This window comes from Aristolochia californica, unplaced genomic scaffold (genome assembly GCF_029961685.1).
Source record: "Aristolochia californica isolate CCGP_79_NKW_82.1479 unplaced genomic scaffold, dmAriCali1.0.hap1 SCAF_4, whole genome shotgun sequence".
Classification (NCBI taxonomy): Eukaryota; Viridiplantae; Streptophyta; class Magnoliopsida; order Piperales; family Aristolochiaceae; genus Aristolochia; species Aristolochia californica.
This window is the reverse complement of record NW_027182103.1, coordinates 6,964,302-6,985,300: the sequence shown is the minus strand read 5'-3', so window position 1 is coordinate 6,985,300 and position 20,999 is coordinate 6,964,302. Positions and strand designations below refer to the sequence as shown.

The 20,999-nt window shown below is 38.5% G+C and overlaps 2 protein-coding genes across 9 annotated transcripts; one reads left to right on the top strand and one right to left on the bottom strand.

The window, feature by feature from the left end:
* The first annotated feature begins 603 nt into the window (after positions 1-603).
* LOC137964010 (uncharacterized) lies at positions 604-1,370 on the top strand. Its single transcript, XM_068811272.1, has 2 exons — positions 604-837; positions 929-1,370. Exons 1-2 carry the CDS (start codon positions 713-715, stop codon positions 1,155-1,157), a joined length of 354 nt encoding a protein of 117 aa, XP_068667373.1. The 5' UTR covers positions 604-712; the 3' UTR covers positions 1,158-1,370.
* Positions 1,371-1,614: 244 nt separating this feature from the next.
* LOC137962488 (uncharacterized) lies at positions 1,615-11,513 on the bottom strand. Of its 8 annotated transcripts, none has more exons than XM_068809383.1 (19): positions 11,377-11,513; positions 9,406-9,453; positions 9,151-9,254; positions 8,876-9,011; positions 8,617-8,772; positions 8,370-8,486; positions 8,200-8,284; positions 7,285-7,393; positions 7,112-7,179; positions 6,871-6,996; positions 5,637-6,781; positions 5,166-5,366; positions 4,994-5,054; positions 4,707-4,820; positions 3,794-3,858; positions 3,605-3,694; positions 2,820-2,891; positions 2,166-2,305; positions 1,615-2,074 (listed from the first exon to the last, which is right to left on the bottom strand). In XM_068809383.1, exons 4-19 carry the CDS (start codon positions 8,986-8,988, stop codon positions 1,977-1,979), a joined length of 2,760 nt encoding a protein of 919 aa, XP_068665484.1. In that variant the 5' UTR covers positions 8,989-9,011; positions 9,151-9,254; positions 9,406-9,453; positions 11,377-11,513; the 3' UTR covers positions 1,615-1,976. The 8 variants fall into 8 exon arrangements, with proteins under 8 accessions (XP_068665484.1, XP_068665482.1, XP_068665486.1 ...); XM_068809381.1 differs by having other exon boundaries at positions 9,200-9,254; XM_068809385.1 differs by lacking the exon at positions 9,406-9,453 and having other exon boundaries at positions 5,637-6,192; positions 6,283-6,781; positions 9,200-9,254.
* Positions 11,514-20,999: the final 9,486 nt, after the last annotated feature.

Genomic DNA, 20,999 nt, shown 5'->3' with positions numbered 1-20,999 from the left:
TAGAAGAACCTGGTTATTTCCCACTCTACTGATCTACCATTGTTGCAAGTTCGTGAGAGCCTTTTTATTGTGGGTTGATGTTCTCTGGCATGTCAATCTCTTCGGTGACGGAAAGAGCTAGAGCTACGGTGATTGAAACAGAGACTAACTCAAATTACTAAGGAAGGTTAAGTTTATAGAGTAATTGAAGAAGGGAAGAAATTTGCCGTAGCTGGGTACAATTTGTAATTTGAGTCGGTCTCTGTTTCGATCCCAGTCTAGCTTCATCTCAATCGTGGACGAGAGGGAAAGAGAAGTGAAGAGGCTAAGAAGAAAACTCCCCAGGTTCCGATTTCCGATAGGAAACTAAAATTTAACCCAACTCGTGCGAATTACAGACCGATCGCCCCCAGTCAAACCGTCAAACTCTCTAGGTTAATCCACGGCGCCGATAAGATCCACGTCAGCCTGGAAACTCTGGTCAACTCTTTGACTAGAAGAGACAAGCGGCACTGTTGCAGAGTCTCTCCCCTCTCACCTATCAATTTCTCGTATCCTGACAATTCGTCTCTTTCATTATATAATCTTGATTTGTCCTGGTTCCTGTCCTCGGTACTTCTCCATGCCAAGATTCCGTCTTTCTCCTCCTTAATACTACGGACAGGAGAAGAGAAGAAGCAAGATAAAAAATAAGGCACGAAAGCCGCCACCTTCCTTGCCTGCTTCCTCTTTAATGGCTAATACAGAGCCGAGATCCGGGGAAGAAAACAGCGGTGAACAGGCGAAGCTTAGCATCATCGTGGAAAGGAATCCTTCCCAATCGCGACTGACCGAGTTGGGTATCAAATCTTGGCCCAAGTAAGGTCCCTCCGTTGGTCCGGTCGGAGAGTTTTTAGCTTTTCTTCATCGAAACCCGTAAATGATAAATCCTTGTCGGCGGTGTTTGCAGGTGGGGTTGTCCTCCGGGGAAATTTCCCCTCAAGTTCGACGCCCAGGAGACTTGCTATCTACTCAAGGGAAGGGTGAAGGCGCACATGAAGAGCTCCTCGGAGGCCGTAGAATTCGGCGCCGGCGATCTAGTCGTCATTCCGCAGGGCCTGAGTTGCACCTGGGATGTCTCCGTAGCCGTCGATAAGCACTACAAATTCGACTCTTCTTCCTCTTCCACTTCCCAGTAATTTGTCATGGCCTCCACTTCTACCTCTTCTGCAACTCTGCATTATCTGCACAAGTTTCACTTTTTATTGTTTTTTTAATTTTTGTTCAACTTTGTTAGTGCTGGTTGTCTGTTTTGTTAATTTGTTATGGATCGATACGGCCTACTAGCAAGATCGTGGGTTTGTGTTCACTGTTCAAAAGAAGAACAAAAACTGAAGACGAATGTATTCGCAGTCAATGCGTGTCGTCATTCAAAGTAATCTTATTTATTCCTTTTGAAGCAGCTTTGAATGCTCCTTTGACTGACGTGCCTGCTCATCCTCTCTCACCCCCCCCCCCCCAATTAAAATAGGCAAGCTGGTTTGCTTTCCCTCTTGATTCTGGGGAGTGTCAGATATATCCAATGGCTTTGACGCCGCCTTCATTCAATATAATAATAATCGTTGTCTTTTATCATCCATGAAATAGTTTCCAATAGCATTCTCAATACCTGTAATAAAATAATTTACCGATAGGAACTGTTACAAATTAAACAAATACAGTACATGCTGCTTGCATTTGTAATTCTGCACAGTAAAATGTAAATTCAATCAAACAGATATTATTCACTAAAACTGCATTTTAATTCAACTTTTAAACTAGGCATCAGAGGTCCGAATAGCATCTTGCAAGAAAAGAATTAAAAAAAAAAAAAAGCAGAGTAGTCTGTAAGTTGAATTGAAACTTCCACTGTGCACTCAGTAAGAACGGAGGAAGGCTACAGGGTTTTCCCACGGCTGTCTCCCATGCCATGTTTTCCAATTTTTAAAGCACCATCGGTCCAAACCAACTTTCACATGTTACTGAAAGTTAACATCAGAGGTCTTTTTTTCTTTTTGAGAGCTATTTAGAATAGCAGCTACAAAGAATCCCCGGTGGAACGGGCCCGTGCATTGATCTGCAATTTTATAATCATCAAGGAACTTGTACACTGGAATTTCTGTAATTTAAAGTACAAACATTTGTTGGATAATGTAACATGAACATACGATTATTTTTACAGGTACAGGGAAGAAACTCGTCGTTGATGATGTCCTTTCTGCTACAATGTGGTTGATTTGATGCCCCAAAGTGGGGGCAAAATGCCCATTGCGTATTCCCCCATGTTGAGCTCCTAAAGTGCAGCACCCTAAAGAACATAAAAAAACATTGATAAAGTACAAACATCCATTGGACCATTGCCATTTCCATTTGATCTCATCCACCAAAACATGCTCAACTTATGGGTTCTCTGTTAAAGCTTCAATTAGCCTAAAGGGTTCAGCTCTCTCTTGAACATCATAAAGAATTCATTTTTTTTTTAAATGTTGAATCCCTTTACCCTGGTGAGAGTTGAACCAAAGGCGGCCTCAAGTGCTGTTGAGCCAAAAATCGTATGCACATGATAAAGAATACTTTTTTAATCAACGCAGCAACATTACGTCCTGTAATCGGCTAGGACACATTTACAATTCCGTGCAAAACTCTATTCTCAACATACCACTGCCAGTGATATTTTCAAACCAAATTTTATTTTAACTTTTCATTGACTCTGAAGTTTTTGCCATACTCCTCAGCAAATGCATGGAAGTAATCCAATTACCACAATATGGAGACCATAAGTTACATCTAGTATACAGTTAGAGGGAAGAGAATTTCAGTACCGTCCAGGAGCTATACCGGACCGGCTTAGTAATGTTCGATATCTTTTAGCACTCCAAGGCATATGTCTGGATCTAGGCACAAGATAAAAGTAAAAAGCATAATGAACTACTCATGTCGTAGCATCATAAAGAGGAAACATTAATTAAAGTGGCAATGATATCTTTACTTCTTTTTTTTTAAAATGCGGCACTATGCCATTAGAAAAAACAAAAAAAGAAATACGCAATAGTTTGATCCTCATATGCCTAATTATACTTCAAGCTAGAATCTAGAATTATGAACACAGCCTTGAAAAAGCAGAATGCAGAACCAAGGATAAAGATTATCACTCTTCACGAAATAGACTACACGTGATGATCAGAAGTCCATGGAAATCATACAGGATGGCTATTTAATATCATAAACTTCACTAGAAATGTTATCACGACAAAGTGTAAGTCACAAAATCAATCTTATGAAGATGCATAAGAGAAACTTCTTTGCTCACAAAAATGAGCAAAAGAAAGATAACTTCCTAAGATGTATTCATTTTCAAACAAGATGGAGGAATGGCTTTAAAACTCTTATTTAAAAATAAAACTGTCAATTTTGTGCAACAATTTGCATTGTTTTCGACATCTACATAGTTCACCAATGTTCCGCAGCTTCACAAAATGAAGTACATATAGAGGTACTCCATAATAACTTATAGAGGCTGTGTATGGTTAAAGAATTATTATAGATACTGCAATAATATTTCATTGCCATAAGAATAGGATGGGCCAAATTGAAGACCAAGTTTTACCTCAAGCATATTCTCCTCAAGAAAGAAATTTGGACTTGTACAACTTGTGCCATGAGAACCACCACACTGAAGGATTCGAAGCTTCCCCTCCTGCAAAAGCATTTTACAGGAACAAAGTGATCAACAAACAAGAGAAAAAAAAATAAAAAATCTGCCCACTGGTCTCAAGTACGTTCTCCAAATGTTTACCTTAGTTCCATAGACAAGACCTCCTCCAGCCAAGGGATGAAAACATGCAACATTAACTTCATCTTCTGCACTAGGTAGAACTCGCATTAGCTCCATATCAGAAACTCTATACACCTGAAAGGATCATCAGAAATGTAAATTTTCACAGATTTAATACTAATTCCTACAAATGTAAACAACATACCAAAATACACACCGAGTATGGATCATTATTATAAGTATTTGCTAAGTTTAGCCCATATTCAATTGATCTTTTCTTTTATTTTTCTTTTTTTTTGTTTGCTGTTAGCTGGCAGAGGTGCTGGTTTTTGTTGGCTTTACTCATTTGGAGGTCCTTTTGTAACTTTCTTCTTCTTCATTTTAATGATATTCTCATCATTCTAAAAATAAAGTATAAGGCAAAAATTTCTCATTATAAACAATTGCAGAGACAAGGGTGTATTTGCGGCAATAAGATACTATAAGAAAAAAATCAAAATAAAAAAATTTTGTTTGACAATTTTTTTTTGCGATTTCTGTAGTTTTAGGGTATGGGAAAATTTTGACGCCAATTTCTCTCGTCCCACAAGAGGTTAAGGAAATAGGAAAATAGATTTCCTATTACCCCAAAGGGAAAGGATGATAAAAAACAACAATGAAGGCACTGATGCAAGAAAATCTTATCTTCCATTAGAATAATTTTCCAATGAGAAATTAGTCAAGAGTTAAACAATTTTCCCAACATTTTTTTCCTGTGACTGTACAGAAGGTCCAAAATGTTGAGAAAGGAAACAAAATAATGAGAAAACATAAAAGGGGTATTCCATATTAACACATTACATCCTTTAATGTATACACCTTTTACTAAAAAACAAAACATTACATCCTTTAATGTATGATGGAAAAAGAAATACTCAACCAGTTAATATTCTACCTCCAGAATTGTGTATATTGGGATTGTTGTTTCTCCATCGACAACAATGCTTCTTAAGAGTGAACTATGTCGCCGTCCATAGGCCAACAATATGTGCTCTGACGTGGGAGAGAACTGCACAAGCAGAGCGTAGCACAAAAACAGCTTCAATGGCACACTTCAGGTTTGTACTGCAGAATTAAATTGACTGCAATGCCACCAAATATTCCAAACCCTAGGCTAACAAAGATGTTTACTGAAGGGGAAAAGAAAAAGATGTACTTAATCAGTTCTAGAAATGAACAGACCTGAATTGAAGTCAAACAATGAGCTGCTCTAATAGCCCTTGAAGTAAGAACAGTTCCAAAACTATAAAATTCAAGAAAAACTGTCAAATTTGAGAAATTTCAGGCCTGACTATTTACATAGCTGGAATAACTCAAGCATACGAGACGTAGAGATCAGGGTTTGAAGCTTTACGTTGATTCCTCCAGGGAATAAATGCGAAGCTCATACATGACTTGGCGAGCTGAAATAGGATGCCTTGTAGGTGAAGTTGAAGCTGCTACTTCATGGTGCACCTGTGAATGTAATCCAGGATCAGCTTCCATATGGGGAAGCACACAAGCAACACATGCTGCTAAAAATCTCCCGCAAGGTGAAAAGTGGGCACCCATCTCACTGTCATCAGAATGTTTATATGTTAAAAAACAAAGTGAAAAGCAAAATGAAAATACTTACGTAATGCTACCTGAGAATTAAAACAGATATCTAAAGAAGGGTCAGGCATCCCATCTTTAGGATATATATGTTTTTCTCTAGACAATCATCTAAGGATATAAAATTACAAGTTTTATTTTCATATTGTCTTCCAACTTAGTCAATTGGCCAATATCTCAATTATTGACTAATTTAAAGGTAACAATCTGAATACGGGATATGATTCTACACCTGCAAAGGACAGCATGTGGTATAATTAAACGGCATGTGTCTGCATCAAGTGGGGCACAAGGATTCTGTATGTTATGTGGCCAGATTCTTAGCTTCACGGTACAAGGTAGCTCCGCAGCACCTGCATTAGCCAGTGATGTGGCAAGCTCAGGTGGTTGAGGGTTCGCATCGTCATTACCAATATGAAAGGTAGTTCCTTCCCCAGATCCAGTAGGAGCCACCAAACGAGACCGTGAACGATGTCGAGAAGCTGACCTTAATCCAGTTGCCCTTGATTGGTTAAAACCAGATCCCATTGACAATGATGCTGAGGCAGCTTCCACATTACGAACAGCAGTCATTAAATTAGAAGCAAGACAATCTGACTCACTTCCTCTAACTCCAACAGAATTCTCTTGAACACCACCACTAAGAGGTAGCACAGGCTGTAATCCAGCATGGCTTTGGCCCATTAACCACCCCTGAAGAAATGGTAGCTCCCAACATGTTGGATCACCAAAAGGCAAGAACTGATGGAGTTGCCCAAGCTCAATGCTTCTGAGAAGCGTCTGGTAATCTGCATTACAGTTAAGGTATGATGGATGGATTGTGGATAATGACATCCCAGTAAACAACCTAGATTGCCTGATTGGAGTATGTGGAGCACCTCTATTTGATTGGTTGCCTGTAATTGGAACACCATTGGCATCATCAAATCTCTCCACTAATCCAGGAGAACTACTTTCTGGAATACCAGTAGTTTCCGTTGTGTCCATGGCATCACAAACGTTAGTATCCAATTCACTCATCAAGCCATCAGTAGATGGCATCATTGGAGACATTTCCATCGGGGAGATCAAATAGTCATTGCGACTTGAAATATTTAAATCTATTTGTGTTTGAACTGAACCTGATGAATCCTCATTCCTTTGCATGTCGCTTGAAGTCATACCCCGAGTATCATTTAGCAAAGTGTTATTTCCATGTTGCCGTACAAAAGTAGGCCAGAACAAACATGGTAAAGGGACAAGAGGGACTCTGGCTTCCTGATTTGAACTAACTTTTGGGGGCACATTTGCAAAAAATACTGCAGGAGGAGGGAAATGCAAGTAGCCCGGAGATGTTGCCAGTGTCATCGGGGAGTCAGGAGAGTCAAGGTCATTGACCTGTAAGTTATCAGCCAGTTAGAAATTTGAATACAAAGAAAACAAATAAATGACAATAAAATTAAAAGTAACTCTGACAACTATTTCACCTCAGCAGTTAAAAGAAATGGTGCAGCGTATGGATGAAAATGTACAGCCCTCAGTGAGCGCCGCGTCTTCAATACTATGGTTGGTGAAGATGTCTCCCCCCTTCTGTTATAGTGCCATATGTAGAGCTGCATAACGCGCAAAAGAGAACTCCCAAATTGAAGAAGATTATGAAAATATAGGGATTTAATTGTAACGACCGAAAGATAACTTCCTTTCAAGCAGATCAGATAAAATCCTCACCTTGTGCCCTGAAGCCACTGCTAGAAGTTCCCCTTGAGCATGGAAGGCAATAGAAGCAATAGGGCGGTCTGCTTTGCAAGAAAAAAGGGGAAAAATATAGATCAAATGCAAAACAACTAAGACTATGCACTGGAAAAGTTTTATTGAAATAAGAAAATGAACATGATACATACAGAAGTCACGGAATCCAATGCACTCAGAAGTACTAGCATCCCATAATCGAACTTCATGATCCAAACTTCCACTTGCAAGAATTTCTGAATGCACTGGGTGAAATCGAACCTAAAAGCAACACATAATGCAGATTGAGAATGGGTTCTATCAAACGAAAATTTTTAGCTATTTAGTAGTGAGACAGAGCCCATGTAGTGTCCACAGAAAAACCAACAGAAAGTGATGGATAAAGTTCAGCAAGTACATAAAAGGGGGTGGGGACAGAGAGAAAGGGATCTAAGGAAACAAAGCAAAGATTACCAAAAAGTTTGCATCATAAATAACAAAATAAAACTCAATTAAGAGAATATAAAATGTATAATCAGACTTATAATGACCATTCAGCAATAGAGGGATGGAAATAAATGCAGCTAATACAACATTTCTCATATTTATGTCACTTGGGGTGTAACACATATATCACCACACATACTTTTCAACAACAAGAAAAGCTTCGAGTGTAAGGTTAAAAAGTAAGAATAGATATCTATAATCTGGACACTTCTTATTCCTCAATGCAAAATACCTATGCCAAATACTCTACAATACACGATAAATTGGATGTCGTTTCTCTAATTTTACCTTTTGATATAATAATAAACCAAAAAAAGAAAAATATTCAATTTTGCTGTACTATGATTGCCAACTGAAGCCACAGTTACATCTTCCATAATGTAGTCAAAATTACTCTTCCATCCAAAAGACTATATCTCTAAGTAAGGAATTACATCTTGAATGTTCCCGAAAAAGAAGAAATATCTCCTTATCATTAAACAATTTACATTATTACTTGCTTCATAGTATTTTAACTTTCCTAAATATTGAGCAAGCAAGCTTGAAAAGTGCACGAATAAACAACTGCAATGCACACATACCACCCAGGGAGTGCGTCGATGGCCGCTCAACACCTTCAAACACCTTCCTGTCTGGCAGTCAATTATTTTAACAGTGTGGTCCCCACTGATACAAAGTAACGGTATGCTAAGTTGCAGAAGAAAAGTATTGGTAACCACAGAGCTAAGACAGTTGATAGACATAAGCTTACTGTGTAGAGGCGAGAATTTTTCCATCAGGACTAAAGGCTGCAGCAATAGTTGACCTTGGGGGAGGAACCAAAGGACAATAATTGGCTGATAAATGTCGCAGGGACTCTGCTTCCACCCTGAACAAATGATAAATATTCTATCTAAGAAAAAAGAGAAATAAACTAAAAAGATGAAATTTTAACTCAGGTGCAGAGTTGCAGGAGCAGCAGGAAGGAAAACAGTTTATAATGCATAGAGAAAATATACCATGAAAGAAGACCATGTTTTGCATCAATAGCTTCACAGTTTGGTCTGACACCATTGTGGCTCCATTTTGAAGCTCCTCCCCAGAGCCTTTTTGGTGAGCGTCTTGCTTGAGGAGCAATTTCTCGAAAAGCTAATAACTGAAAGACATTGCTACCACTGACAAAACAGGAAATGGAGCTATAAGAAGCAACTACTTTCCAGATAATACTGACAAAATGTTGACAGCATGACCAAAAAAGAATGGAAAAAGCTTCCTCACCCATGCTTCAAGGTGGTAGAAGGAGATGGAAAATGAGGAGTAACAGGCTGAGAACCAGAGTATGGAGCAGAAGTAGAGGCCAAATTTGTATCATCTACCCAAGATTGTGTCATTTCTTGCGTTAAACGTCATGCTCCTACAAGAAAAATAATGAAGATTTCAAAAACAATATAGGAACATGATTCACCTTTTCTTTTCAGAAGAATCTCTTGTTAAATCTCTCAAAGAAAGTAAAGATTTTTTTTGAAAAAGAACAACACAAGAATTTTATTCACCGATGGAGCATGCAAATCCTTTAAAACTGTGTTAAATAGCACAGCAGACCTCAATCTAGAGTCTATATGACCCAAACAGCTGACTCATCTCATTAATAGCCAACCTGCACCAGAGAGAAAGGCCTACATCAAGCACTGAATCCAACATATCACAAAGAAGTGATCTAACCACAACTAAACTAACAACACATGCTAGCTAAATGACAAACATGTGGTTGTACATAAGAATCTACTTAACAATCCATCAACACTGACCAGGGAAACTGTTGCTTCTCAATAGTTGTCAAAATCAAACATTGCATCCTAAGAAGAAAAAAATGAAATGTTACTCTAAAAATTCTGCACAAGAAGCATTCTATGAGAAACATTAAAAATATGTTTCTATAGTTTGAAATGAAATTATAACAGAAACTACAAGAAAATTATATTGATTTAAGATTTATCAAAATTTATGGTGTTGCCAGCCACAATATTTAACTGGTAATTACATGTCAAATGATCTAAGTTATATTGTGCTAAATAAAAGGAGCAAGATAAATTACTAAAAAGTTAAAAATTTAAAAAGAAAAGTCTAAATGATCACAGAAGATATCTGATTTCCAATTATATCCCAATAAACATGCTAAATTAGTCAGATGAAGGACCAACCCTTTCATTAGGAAAGAAACAAACAGAAAAATAGAATAGCAATGATATGTTTCATAAATTTGTTTTGAGGCAGACCTAGAGGCTAAAATGGCTTGTCACATAAGACAATATATTTACATTAACATGAGCAAGTAAAAAAACAGGACCTTCAAAGAAGAGAATCCCCGTAGCATGAGTAGAAGTCATTGAGGAAAAGATTTATCTTCGGATAGGAAACCGTTCAAAACAGTTACAGAACAACTTTTTTGATTTAACACTTTATTGATGACTTTCAAAAGCATCTGAGTTTCAAGATGCTGAAGCAGAAAGACAGAACAACTCATTGATTTAACATTTCATTGGCGACTCTCAAAAGTATCTGAGTTTCAAGTTGCTGAAGAAGAAATAATAGACAATATTATTAAAAAAAGCATACAGGACACGTAGGTCACTTCCTGGAGGGAGGCACTCCCCCCCTTTACAATAAGAGATTGGAGGGAGGCCCCCTCTTTAGCTAGCGAGTCAGCCAAAAAGTTGGCTGATCTCGGAATATGAGTCCAAAAACATTCCAAAAGGGAAAAAATGTAAAAAAATCTGTTAATTACATTCCAGTGTCTCCATGGAGTAGAGGATCCAGAGGAACATCATGAGATGATCACTTGAGAGTCTCCTTCAATTATGAGAGAGCTAGGTGCTCTTTGAAGATAAGAAGACCTTGGAGCAAAGCAAAGAGCACCGCTTCAGCGGAGTACGCCATGCCAAGTGGGCCAGAATATGTAATAAGGATTTGGCTTTCAGAGTTATGCAATACAAGCCTACATGTGATTGCAGGGGGGAGGAATTGGCAAAAGTGATAAAGAGAATATTGAAGCACCATATGGTAAACCAAAATGCGGAAACTATACTATTTGGTGCAATTTTAAAAACCATCAAAAGTCAAGAGAATATTGTCAAGAATTTCCCAAGACTAACCTGAAAGCTCTGGTTCATTTCCATTTGGTGTATTTTGTAACATCGAGATCTTCGAGAAGTTCTTTTGTTGTCAAAAGAATAAATCAATAAATAAAAGCTCTTTGCCACGGAGAAACAATGAAATCATGTAAAAAACCTATGTGTTAGATCTATGGCAAAGCGTTTGCCTCATCCTGCTAAACCTTGACGGTCCCCAGATTGCCTTCCATCCAAAACATAATTAAGAGCCATAAACGACAAGACAGCATTAAGAAATATTATGTTTTAAAATTCACAATAAACTAAAAACGAACTTATTAAGACAGCTGGAACAACAAAATAGGCAATCCAATTCAAAATGTGAAAAAGTAACATCACCGGAGAGCAATCGAACGGATAAAAAGCACATCCAGACATGGCCATGTTTTCAATGAGCACCCCAGTAACCAGTAACAAAAAATTGCAGAAACGTGAGACACAAAAACTGCCGGTATGAATTACCGACGGAATATATAAAAAGAGTTCGAATTGGAAGAAAAATTCAAAAAACCAAACGGGTTACTGGATTCCTCTCCAATTCAGACCGAAAGCGAAGTTTGGGGGGGGGGGGGGGGGGGGGGGGGGGCAAGCGAGAAAGGGAAAACAGACCTCAATTCTGAAGTTACAGAGCGCGATCTCGAGATCGAGAGGCTGGGGAGAGGAAATTGGAGGCGTTAAAAGCGCAGCTCTGACAGAAGCCGGAGGGGTGTCTGCGGTCTCTCCAGCTTTCATCAACAAGTCCTCATTTACATTTGAATACAAAACCAGACCTAAAAAACCTAATCCAAGATCGACCTTTTTTTTTATTTTTATTTTTGTTTTCCCTTGTTAGTTACACTTGGACGAAAACGTCCTCGATTTTGTCACGATGTTCCGTCGCTGTCCTAGCCTCTGCAAACGTGGGCCCTGGAACGGCTCGCCCAATCCTTTTAATCTTGATTCTAATTTTTTTTTTTTTTTGTATTGAATATTTGATTCAACTGGTCCGAATTCTCCAATGAACGACTCCTTCCTCTTTGATGATTGATCTCGTATCAGAAAAGACTCGCTCTTCATCAAACTCGTGAAGATTCACTTTTGAGAATCGATCGTCGGACGAAACTACCGTTTATCCTTGAGCCACCAGAGGTATGAATTTAAATTTCTGTCTGATCATCAGATGTTTGACATTATTACTCAATGGAAAACAAGGTGTGAGCATCAAAAGCAGATTGAATTGGTGCAAATCAACAAACGCTCAGAGTTGGCTCCCGAAACTGAGGGAGACGGACCAAACGCCCATTTTTTGGTAAGCTTCCACATGAATTCCCACAGTTCCAGCGAAAATCAGAGAAATCAGTTGTAATAAGTGTTAACTTGTAAACGAAAAGGGAAAGACGATGAAGCGAAGCTATCTGCGGCCAAAATCCACAAGCGCATCAATCAACAATTCCACACCTCTCTTTCAGTTTTATCTACTTGAACATGGATCGTGCTGCAAAAGCTCCCAATCTTTCTTTCTGGATTGCTCGCAATGATTTCAAAAGTAAACCATTAGTCGTATCAGTGATTAAGCTGAGAAAGACGCGGTGGGAGTATTTATTTATTTTTATTCTTCTGTCTTTATGCGCTTTCCAAGTGGGATTCATGTTAACCAGTTATGGACTCCAACAGGAGGAACCATCCAACGTATTGGATTGTCGGGGTGAAAACGTGTACCCAAGCCGGTTGAACTGGAATCAGACAACGAATCCCATTTTCCTTTTCCTTTTTTTTTTTTTTTGTGTTCAGTTATGTTCATGGACCACTTGGCTTTTCATGCATTTAAAATCCCACTTAGGGGGGAGAGGGAAACTAAAAGTGAAAGTAAATCACTTGTTTGTGTTAGTATGCACAATGGAAAGTGCAGTATATTTGTGTTAGTGTGCACTATGTAAAATGCGGTGTAAAGTACTTGTTTGTGTTAAAGTGCATAATAAAAAGTACGGTGTAAAGTGCGGAGAGATTATTTATTTGTTGGAAGATCCCCAAACCCACACGACTAAGGCAGACCCACATATCCAAATGTGTTAGAAGATGGACTCAAACCTATAAAACCAAAGAAGACCCATACATCCAAGAGATATAAAAGACGGGTTCAAGGCCCACAGATCAAGGAGAAGGCCCATAATCCCACATACAATGATGGCAGGATAGTAAATAAAAGGGTCATCTCATAGAGATGACATTGATATAATTAGGTTAAAGTTTCAGGGTTAAAACCCTAAACCCTGAGTTCAGGGGTATTATTATAATACAGTAATTTCATTAATCTATAAATAGAGTTTCAGGGGGAGGGATAGGAAATTAAGTCCATAACACTTCTTCCTTTGGTTTTCTCCCAATGGGTCACTCTCCATTTTTTCTCCATGAGTAAATCCATGGAGTCCTGAAAATCAACATGGTATCAGAGCATTGATTTTTCAAGATTCGTAGTATAGTTTTCAGGATTCCAGAACCTTTTTTTTTTTCTCTTTTCTTTGCTCATATTCTTTTCAGTATGGTTGATTATTCTCTGTTATATGGATTATTCTCCATCTCCTCTAATTACTCATGATCCAAGCAACTCTTGCTACTCTGATCCTCATCATTGGATTGATCCTCCTCCATCACGCAAGCCTCTACTACCTCTGGTCATTGTCTAATCATATTACCTTGCTCAAGCATTGCAAGGATTTCATCAAATGAGAAATACCTCCAAATTAAGAGGCATCTTGTTGAACAAGCTTATTGTGGCCACATCGGCGACGGTGCTCCGACGACCCTTCAGAGGTAAGGATCCAGTTGGCTCATTATTGCACTAGCCACATTATTGCTCTCATTGGAAATATTATCAAAGAAGATGGCTTTTTCTTGGGATGCAGCAAGCTCAAGAGCCAGAGGAAGCTACACAGAATTTTTCTAGCGAGGCTAGTCTTCTCTCTATCCCACACATTTGTCCCCTCTCTGCTCATTAACGAAAGTTATTTGTTCAGACTGTATCGTCGTCTTCTCTAGAATCTATTGAATGATCAGGCACCACCACTATTTTCGGAGTAGTTTCTTATTTCGGAAAAATGTTCTGCCATTACCGTTGTTCTTCAACGACCTCTTTTCTAGCGTGAAGGTGAACGCGCGAAGCGTTCTGCTGCCAGAGCATAACCTCCATGGCCTACGATAGTGCTGCCATCAAGCTCCGGAGCAACATTTGTTAGTCTGTGTATCATCGTTCCAACAAATGGATCCTCTGTGCTAGAGAACTCAGCCAGAAACCTGCTGGCGGGATTAGTTCCAGGCAGAAGACCAACATTGCACTACTGTGGAAAATTTCCATTCTAAGCCCAAAATTACATCCTCTGTTGGCCTCACTAATTCTCTATTGATCTTGTGAGTGCGTTGCTGTTTCGCGTTGTTCGGGAGCCAGCGTGGTATGTCCAGCGAGTACAGAATCCTAAAAAAATATTTCGAACCAGTTGTTGTTTCCTTTTCTGAAAACTCTTCTGGCTCATCTTCGTCTCTAGCTTGGTTGTCGTTTCTGGACAAAGATGTTGTCCCGCTTTGTTCAGCGTCAGGGAGGAAGACGATGATTTTTCATAATTAGATTGCCAACTTAGGTGTTGACTTGCCGTTATGCTGAGGTTCTGATCTACCTAGGAAACTCCGCTGAAAATCTCTCTATGATAGATATTCTCCCGAGTCATCGGTTCTCTGCTTCAACTGGGAAGTTTCTGTTTTCGTTGTTTTCATTGTTGTCTTTGTTGTTGTTAATTTATTTCATGGGTCAATTTTACAAGGATTATTTTGCTTCATGTTATATAGGCCCAAACCCATTTTAGTTGTTGATATTGTGTCTCTTTGGATTAGATATTATTATTAAAGAAAATGTGGCTTCAATACCTTTTCTCATACCATAATTTATTTCTCTCAAAAATATCACGGTTGGGACACCATGAGAGTTGGTGCCCATATTGGGACACCATCATTTATTTAACTCTAAAAAATATCACGGTTGGGACACCATCATTTATTTAACTCTAAAAAATATCACGATTGGGACACCATGATAAATAAGCCCACTTCCCCCCATTAATGTCATTTATTACTCCTACCAATTGAGAGTCGTTGTTGTGGGGAGGGGCACCATGATGGAGGAGTTTTTTTTATTACACTTTAGAGTGATGCCTATAATCAACTACCTATCAGAAGATAAGAGTAAGCCCAACATCCAACATGAGGATTGGCGTATGGAGCAATGTCTTAACGGCTAGGAGTGATTTTACTCTCACTTATATTATGCCAGTTGGGCCTCATGAACGAGAGTACCAGCGTGAGGGGGAGTGTTGGAAGATGAAGGCATATTGGAAGATGTATTATTTTATACAAAAAAGATTTTATACATTATTTGCAGCAAGTTGGGAGTTCTTGCTGTTCTCTCACTCCTAGTTTGAGGGGGAGTGTTAGAAGATAGGGCCCAAGCCCACACGACCAAGGAAGGCCCACATATCCAACTGTGTTGGAAAATGGGCTCAAGCCCATAAGACCAAGAAAGACCCATACATCCAAGAGATATAAAAGACAAGCTCAAGGTCCACAAATCAAGGAGAAGGCCCATAAGCCCACATACAATGATAGTAGGATGGTAAATAAAGGGTCATCTCATAGAGATGGCATTGATGTAATTAGGTTAAAGTGTCAGGGTTAAAACCCTAAACCCTAAGTTCAGGGGTGTTATTGTAATATAGTAGTTTCATTAATCTATAAATAGAGCTTCTAGGGGAGGGTTAGGAAATCAAGTTCATAACCCTCTTCTTCTGGTTTTCTCCCAATGGGTCTCTCCCTTTTTCTCCATGAGCTAAAATCCATGGAGTTCTGAAAATCAACATTATTAATAAAATATTTTGATATATCTGACTTTTAGAGCAAGCAATATACGTAAAGTAATCACAACTTTTACCTGGACATCAAAATCAAAAGGAGGAATATCTTTTAATATCTTGAAACGAGCTTTTAAAGCCCCAACTTTTCACAAATGATATTAAACCATGAAGTGTCACTCAGGGAGGAAACATTTGCTCACCTTATAAACTATTTCAGGCTTTCCTATGTTGGAAACCTTTTCATAACAGCTCAGCTGGCCAAAAACATAAATAAAATCATTTGGTTTCAAATATCTCAATTAAATTTTTGCCAGATGGTCTGATATCAACATAATGATCCTAAACAAATTCCAGAGTTAGCTTAAGGATATCATCCAAGAAGGGAAAATTTTCATCTGCTCTTACTTTTTTTACCTTTAGTCAACCAGGGTTTGATGGAAATCGGTCTCTAACAAAAAATTTCTAGTTAGAGATAATGGGCTTAGGCAACTAGAAGAAATAAAAAACTTAGAATCATCAAATCTCACCGCAATAGAGTCTTGGAATTATGCGGCGATTCTAACTCAAGCATTGTATGAACACCCAACCCACCATGTTTCCTGTTGCATATCTTAACCTCGTGAATGAGGGACTCAATCAAACTTACGGAATTCACCAATCGTCTTTCGAACCTAATAGTCGGCGGCCACCGAGACTGGAGAGACCTCTAGTACGCGGAGCTCAAAGAGGAAGTAGAAGAAGCAGCGATGGGGATGTTGAACTTCTGCAAAGAAAATGAACAACCCATTCCTTTCGACAATTCGACAGCCCGATGTAATCAACGAGTGAAAGTGAATTCACACGTCAAATGGTGTGAATTCACTTTCGCTTGTTTTATGAGTAAATGGAGTGAAAGTGAATACCTTAGTGAATTCACTTTTACTCTGAACTTATAGAGGGCACTAACGAAATTTTGTGCACTTTACCTAGTATAAGTGAAATACATTTCACTTACAGAGTGCACTAACAGGGCCAAGGGCTAAGTTATCAGGGTATTGGGTCTGCCATTAAAGTTTAGACATAACAATTCCCTAATTCCTTCAATTTCAGTAGCTGGCATATTAACCCATTCTACAAATAGAAATAGCCTTAACCAACATTACATGAGAGAGTATTCTGATAATGTCAGTGCTATAAATCTGTGCCCCAATCCAGTATTTCACTCTTGCATGAAACATGTTACTTTGGATCCTCTTCTTGAAGACCAAGATTGGACTCTCCTCTCGGAGCTCCATCTTGCGGGGGCATGATAGAGATAAAGGATAAAGGAGGATTGAAAGAGAGGATAGAGACAAACTCAATTGTAATTTGTATCCAACTACAACATGTAACTCAAGAATTGTAAAAGTTATGGCACTTCACTTCTTGTAAATCTATAAATAAATCATACCTAATCAATGAAAGACACGGTGAAATTTCTTCTTACTTCTGATTATTCTATTGTTTCTTAGATCAGACATTTAACAAAATAGATTGAAAAAACTAGAAAAAAAATTAAAGAGAAAATAACTGAAGTTCCTTCTAGCAAACCCTCTTTGACAGTGCCTAGGAAATCTACACCTACATCAACTCTGGCTTCTCAGAGAACCCCAAAACAGAACCCATTTCTTCATCTTTCAGTTTGTCCCTCCATGTACAGGAACCATTACAATTCTCACCAAGTGCATCTTCGACTTGTATTCACAGTCAGGTAAATCAGAGCAAATAGTTCACCCCTTCAACAAAGAAAGATATCTCCTTTCGATTTTTTTTCCTCTTGCTTCTCAATCACTTCACCAGCTTTGATATCCATTGCACGTCGGTGAAGAAATTGCAGTCTCCACAGTGCTCTTCTTGCTCAACTTCTCAAAAATCTTAGCCCTCAAACACCTCGTAGACTCCACCCTCTCCATCGGCTCCTCCTCGAGGAGGCCATGATCCCACCTAGCTATTGTTCAAGATAAGATTTGAAGATAAGGAGATTTGAGAATTGAAGATAAGATTTGAAGATAAGAAGATTTGTAATTTGAATTTATATGGGATACATTTTCTTATATACATGTAATCTTATTTGTATCATTTAATAAAAAAATAAAAAATTATTATGGTATCAGAGCAGGTACTCATATGTGGGCCTTCATCCAAATTATACACTTATAGAGCCGCAAAAAGGGCCTATACATGAGGGAAGAGTGTTAAGGAATAGTCCCTCATGGATTAGTGAGTAGAAAGATATTTAGTGAGTGAAAAGAGGTTTTCTAAGTTGACAAGTCATTTTTTGGATTAACGAGTAGGAAGATGTTGAGTTTATTAGTTGGAAATAAAGACTTCCTAAGTTGGCTAGTCATTTTGGGATGGGCCTTGGACCCAACTTCACATGGTATCAGAGCAAGTACTCATATTTGGGCCTCCACCCAAACTATCCAGATGTAGAGCCAAAAAAGAGGGCCTACACGTGACGAGAAGCGTTAAGGAATAGTCTCACATTGATTAGTGAGTAGAAAGATGTTGAGTTTATTAGTGGGAAAAAGACTTCCTAAATTGGCTAGCCATTTTGGGATGGGCCTTGGACCCAACTTCACATGGTATTAAAGCAGATACTCATATGTGACCCTCCACCCCTTCCACCCAAATTATCCACATGTAGAGCCCAATTTTGGACACCTACCACAGTTTTACACGGTAAAATATCTTATGAGCAGTTATTTAGTATTGTACCCAACTACTCACATTTACGAGTATTTGGATGTTTATGTTATGCCTCCTACCCACAAGCCATCCAAATTTGATGTGTGTACAATCCATTGCATTTTTTTGGGTACCCTTATGGAAATAAAAGATATAGAGTATATGATATTGAATTACGTAGAGTGTTTGTCTGCTAAAATGTTAATTTCTTTGAAAAAGAATTCCCTCTTAAACACATTTTTGTTGCAAATAAGAGTCTCATGATTCCTCCTCCCATCATATCTATTTTTTTATGATGACCCTATACCAGACACACCTACTCGATCAGAAAATCTTGAAATTACAAATGTTGATAATGTTTCTTCCCCTCACATACCTTCTCCCACTCCCATGCCACCCCCTGCTCGTCACCTATCTACCAGACCAATTAAGTGACCCACCTTCTTTCAAAATTTTTATGTAGAAGCGACCCTACCATCACAACTTGAACAATCATCTGCCTCCAGTGTGGTCAAAACATCAAGTACACCTTATGAACTCTCTCAAGTTCTTTCTTATGATGAGTTATCCACCTCTCATAAAGCTTTTGCCAATATTAACCATTACCAAAGAATCAGCTAGTTTCTTACAGGCCATGAGGGATCCTAAATGGAGTCATGCCATGCATGATGAAATTCAAGCACCACAAGCTAACCATACATGGACACTCATCTCTCTTCCACCTGATAAGAAACCCATTGGTTGTAAATGGGTATACAAAGTGAAGCTCAAATCTGATGACACCATCGAGCGTTACAAAGCCCGCTTAGTCACCTAAGGATGCAACTTGGTTGAAGGATTTGATTATCAAGAGACGTTCACCCTAGTTGCTAAGCTACGTGTTCTACTGAGTGTTTCGGCTATTCAAGGATGACATCTTCATCAACTCGACGTCAACAATGCATTCTTACATGGTGATCTTGATGAAGATATATACATGTCCCTACCTCGTTTTGGACGAAAAGGGGAGAATCGAGTGTGCAAACTCAACAAGTCATTATACAACATGAAACAAACTTCTAGTCGGTGGTTTTTGAAATTTTTCACAACCCTAAAGACTATTAGGTTTCATCAGTCAAAGACATATTATTCATTATTTGTCCACTCCCATAAGAAAAGTTTTACAACATACTTGTGTATGTTGATGATGTGGTTTTGGCAAGTAATAATCTACAACAAATTGAAGATGTAAAACAGTTATTATCCAACTAGTTCAAACTTAAGGGTCTTGGTTAGCTCAAATACTTCTTGGGCATAGAAGTAGAAAAGTTTTCAAATAGGATTTCCCTCTCCCAAAGGAAATATGCCTTGGAAATATTAGAAGATGCTGAATTTCTAGGAGCGAAACCTACAAGGTTCCCAATGGAGCAAAATTTGGCTCTTGCACAATCCAATGGAAACTCCTAAATGATCCTTTATCATACATGCGTCTTGTGGGAATATTGATATACTTTACCATTACTACACCTGATCTGGTCTACGTCGTCCATGTTCTAAGCCAATTTATGGAAAAACCACATACACCACACCTTGAGGCAACACATAGAATCCTTAGATACATGAAACAAACTTCAAGACATGGTATTCTATTACCCTCCACAAGTATACTCCAATTAAATGCATTTTGTGATGCAGATTGGGCTCGTTGTAGGACACAAGAAGGCTAATAATAGAGTATTGTATATTTCTCAGATAATCGCCTATTTCTTGGAAAACAAAGAAGCAAACAGCAGTGGCTCGATCAACGGCTGAGGTAGAGTATCATTTTATGGCTACTACATGTTGCAAAATTACTCAGTTGAAGAATGTTTTGAAGGACTCAGAAATCATACATACTCAACTGGTCATGTTGTATTGTGACAACCAAGCTGCTCTACACATCGCCTCAAACCCAGTCTTTCATGAGCGAACCAAGCACATCGAAATTGATTGTCACTTAGTTCGTGAAAAGATTCAAGCAGGCATGATTAATACAACACACATATGAACCAACAACCAAATTGCAAACTTATTCCCAAAGGCTTTGAGTTCGTCCAAATTTGAGGCATTACTTGACAAGCTGTGTATCATTAACATACCCTCCAACTTGAGGCTGGGTGTTGAAGATAATGATATTTGAGATTTGAATATAAGAATATTTTTAATTTGAATTTATATGGGATACATTCCCTTATATACATGTAATCTAATTTGTATTATTTAATAAAAACAAAAAAATTATTATCTATCCACACCCAAAATTAGAGAAAAAGTAGGAGTCATTGACTCATTGTTGAATTTCGGATGAAGCTGAGACCCACCTCTTTGAGAACAGAAGCCACCCAACTAAAGACAACATAGACTACACCTTACTCAACTGCAACTGACTCAAAGAGGCCAAAACCTTGCTCAAAGAGTTGGACATTAGTCAGTGAATGGAAGGTCTCACTTCATTTTCTCAATCATCTCTGAGCTCATTTTATGATTCATCTCCTCCTCTCCGGTTAATTTCTCTTAAAGTAGATTTTTGATTATTTGGTTGGATCTTACGTACTTGGGTGAGAGGGTAGTGAGATGACCAATGATGTGGTCCACTGACCCAGTGCACCAGGCACCGGGGTTTTTGTTGAAAAG

What these genes read in the sequence shown, in the direction of transcription:
- LOC137964010 (XM_068811272.1), top strand. Translation starts at nt 713, where the DNA reads ATGGCTAATACAGAGCCGAGATCCGGGGAAGAAAACAGCGGTGAACAG. An exon ending in GGTATCAAATCTTGGCCCAA is followed by an intron (nt 838 to 928) that starts GTAAGGTCCCTC and finishes CGGTGTTTGCAG; the next exon opens with GTGGGGTTGTCCTCCGGGGA.
- LOC137962488 (XM_068809383.1), bottom strand. Translation starts at nt 8,988, where the DNA reads ATGACACAATCTTGGGTAGATGATACAAATTTGGCCTCTACTTCTGCT. An exon ending in TATTCCCTGGAGGAATCAAC is followed by an intron (nt 5,055 to 5,165) that starts GTAAAGCTTCAA and finishes TGAATTTTATAG; the next exon opens with TTTTGGAACTGTTCTTACTT. An exon ending in TTGAGGAGAATATGCTTGAG is followed by an intron (nt 2,892 to 3,604) that starts GTAAAACTTGGT and finishes TCTTGTGCCTAG; the next exon opens with ATCCAGACATATGCCTTGGA.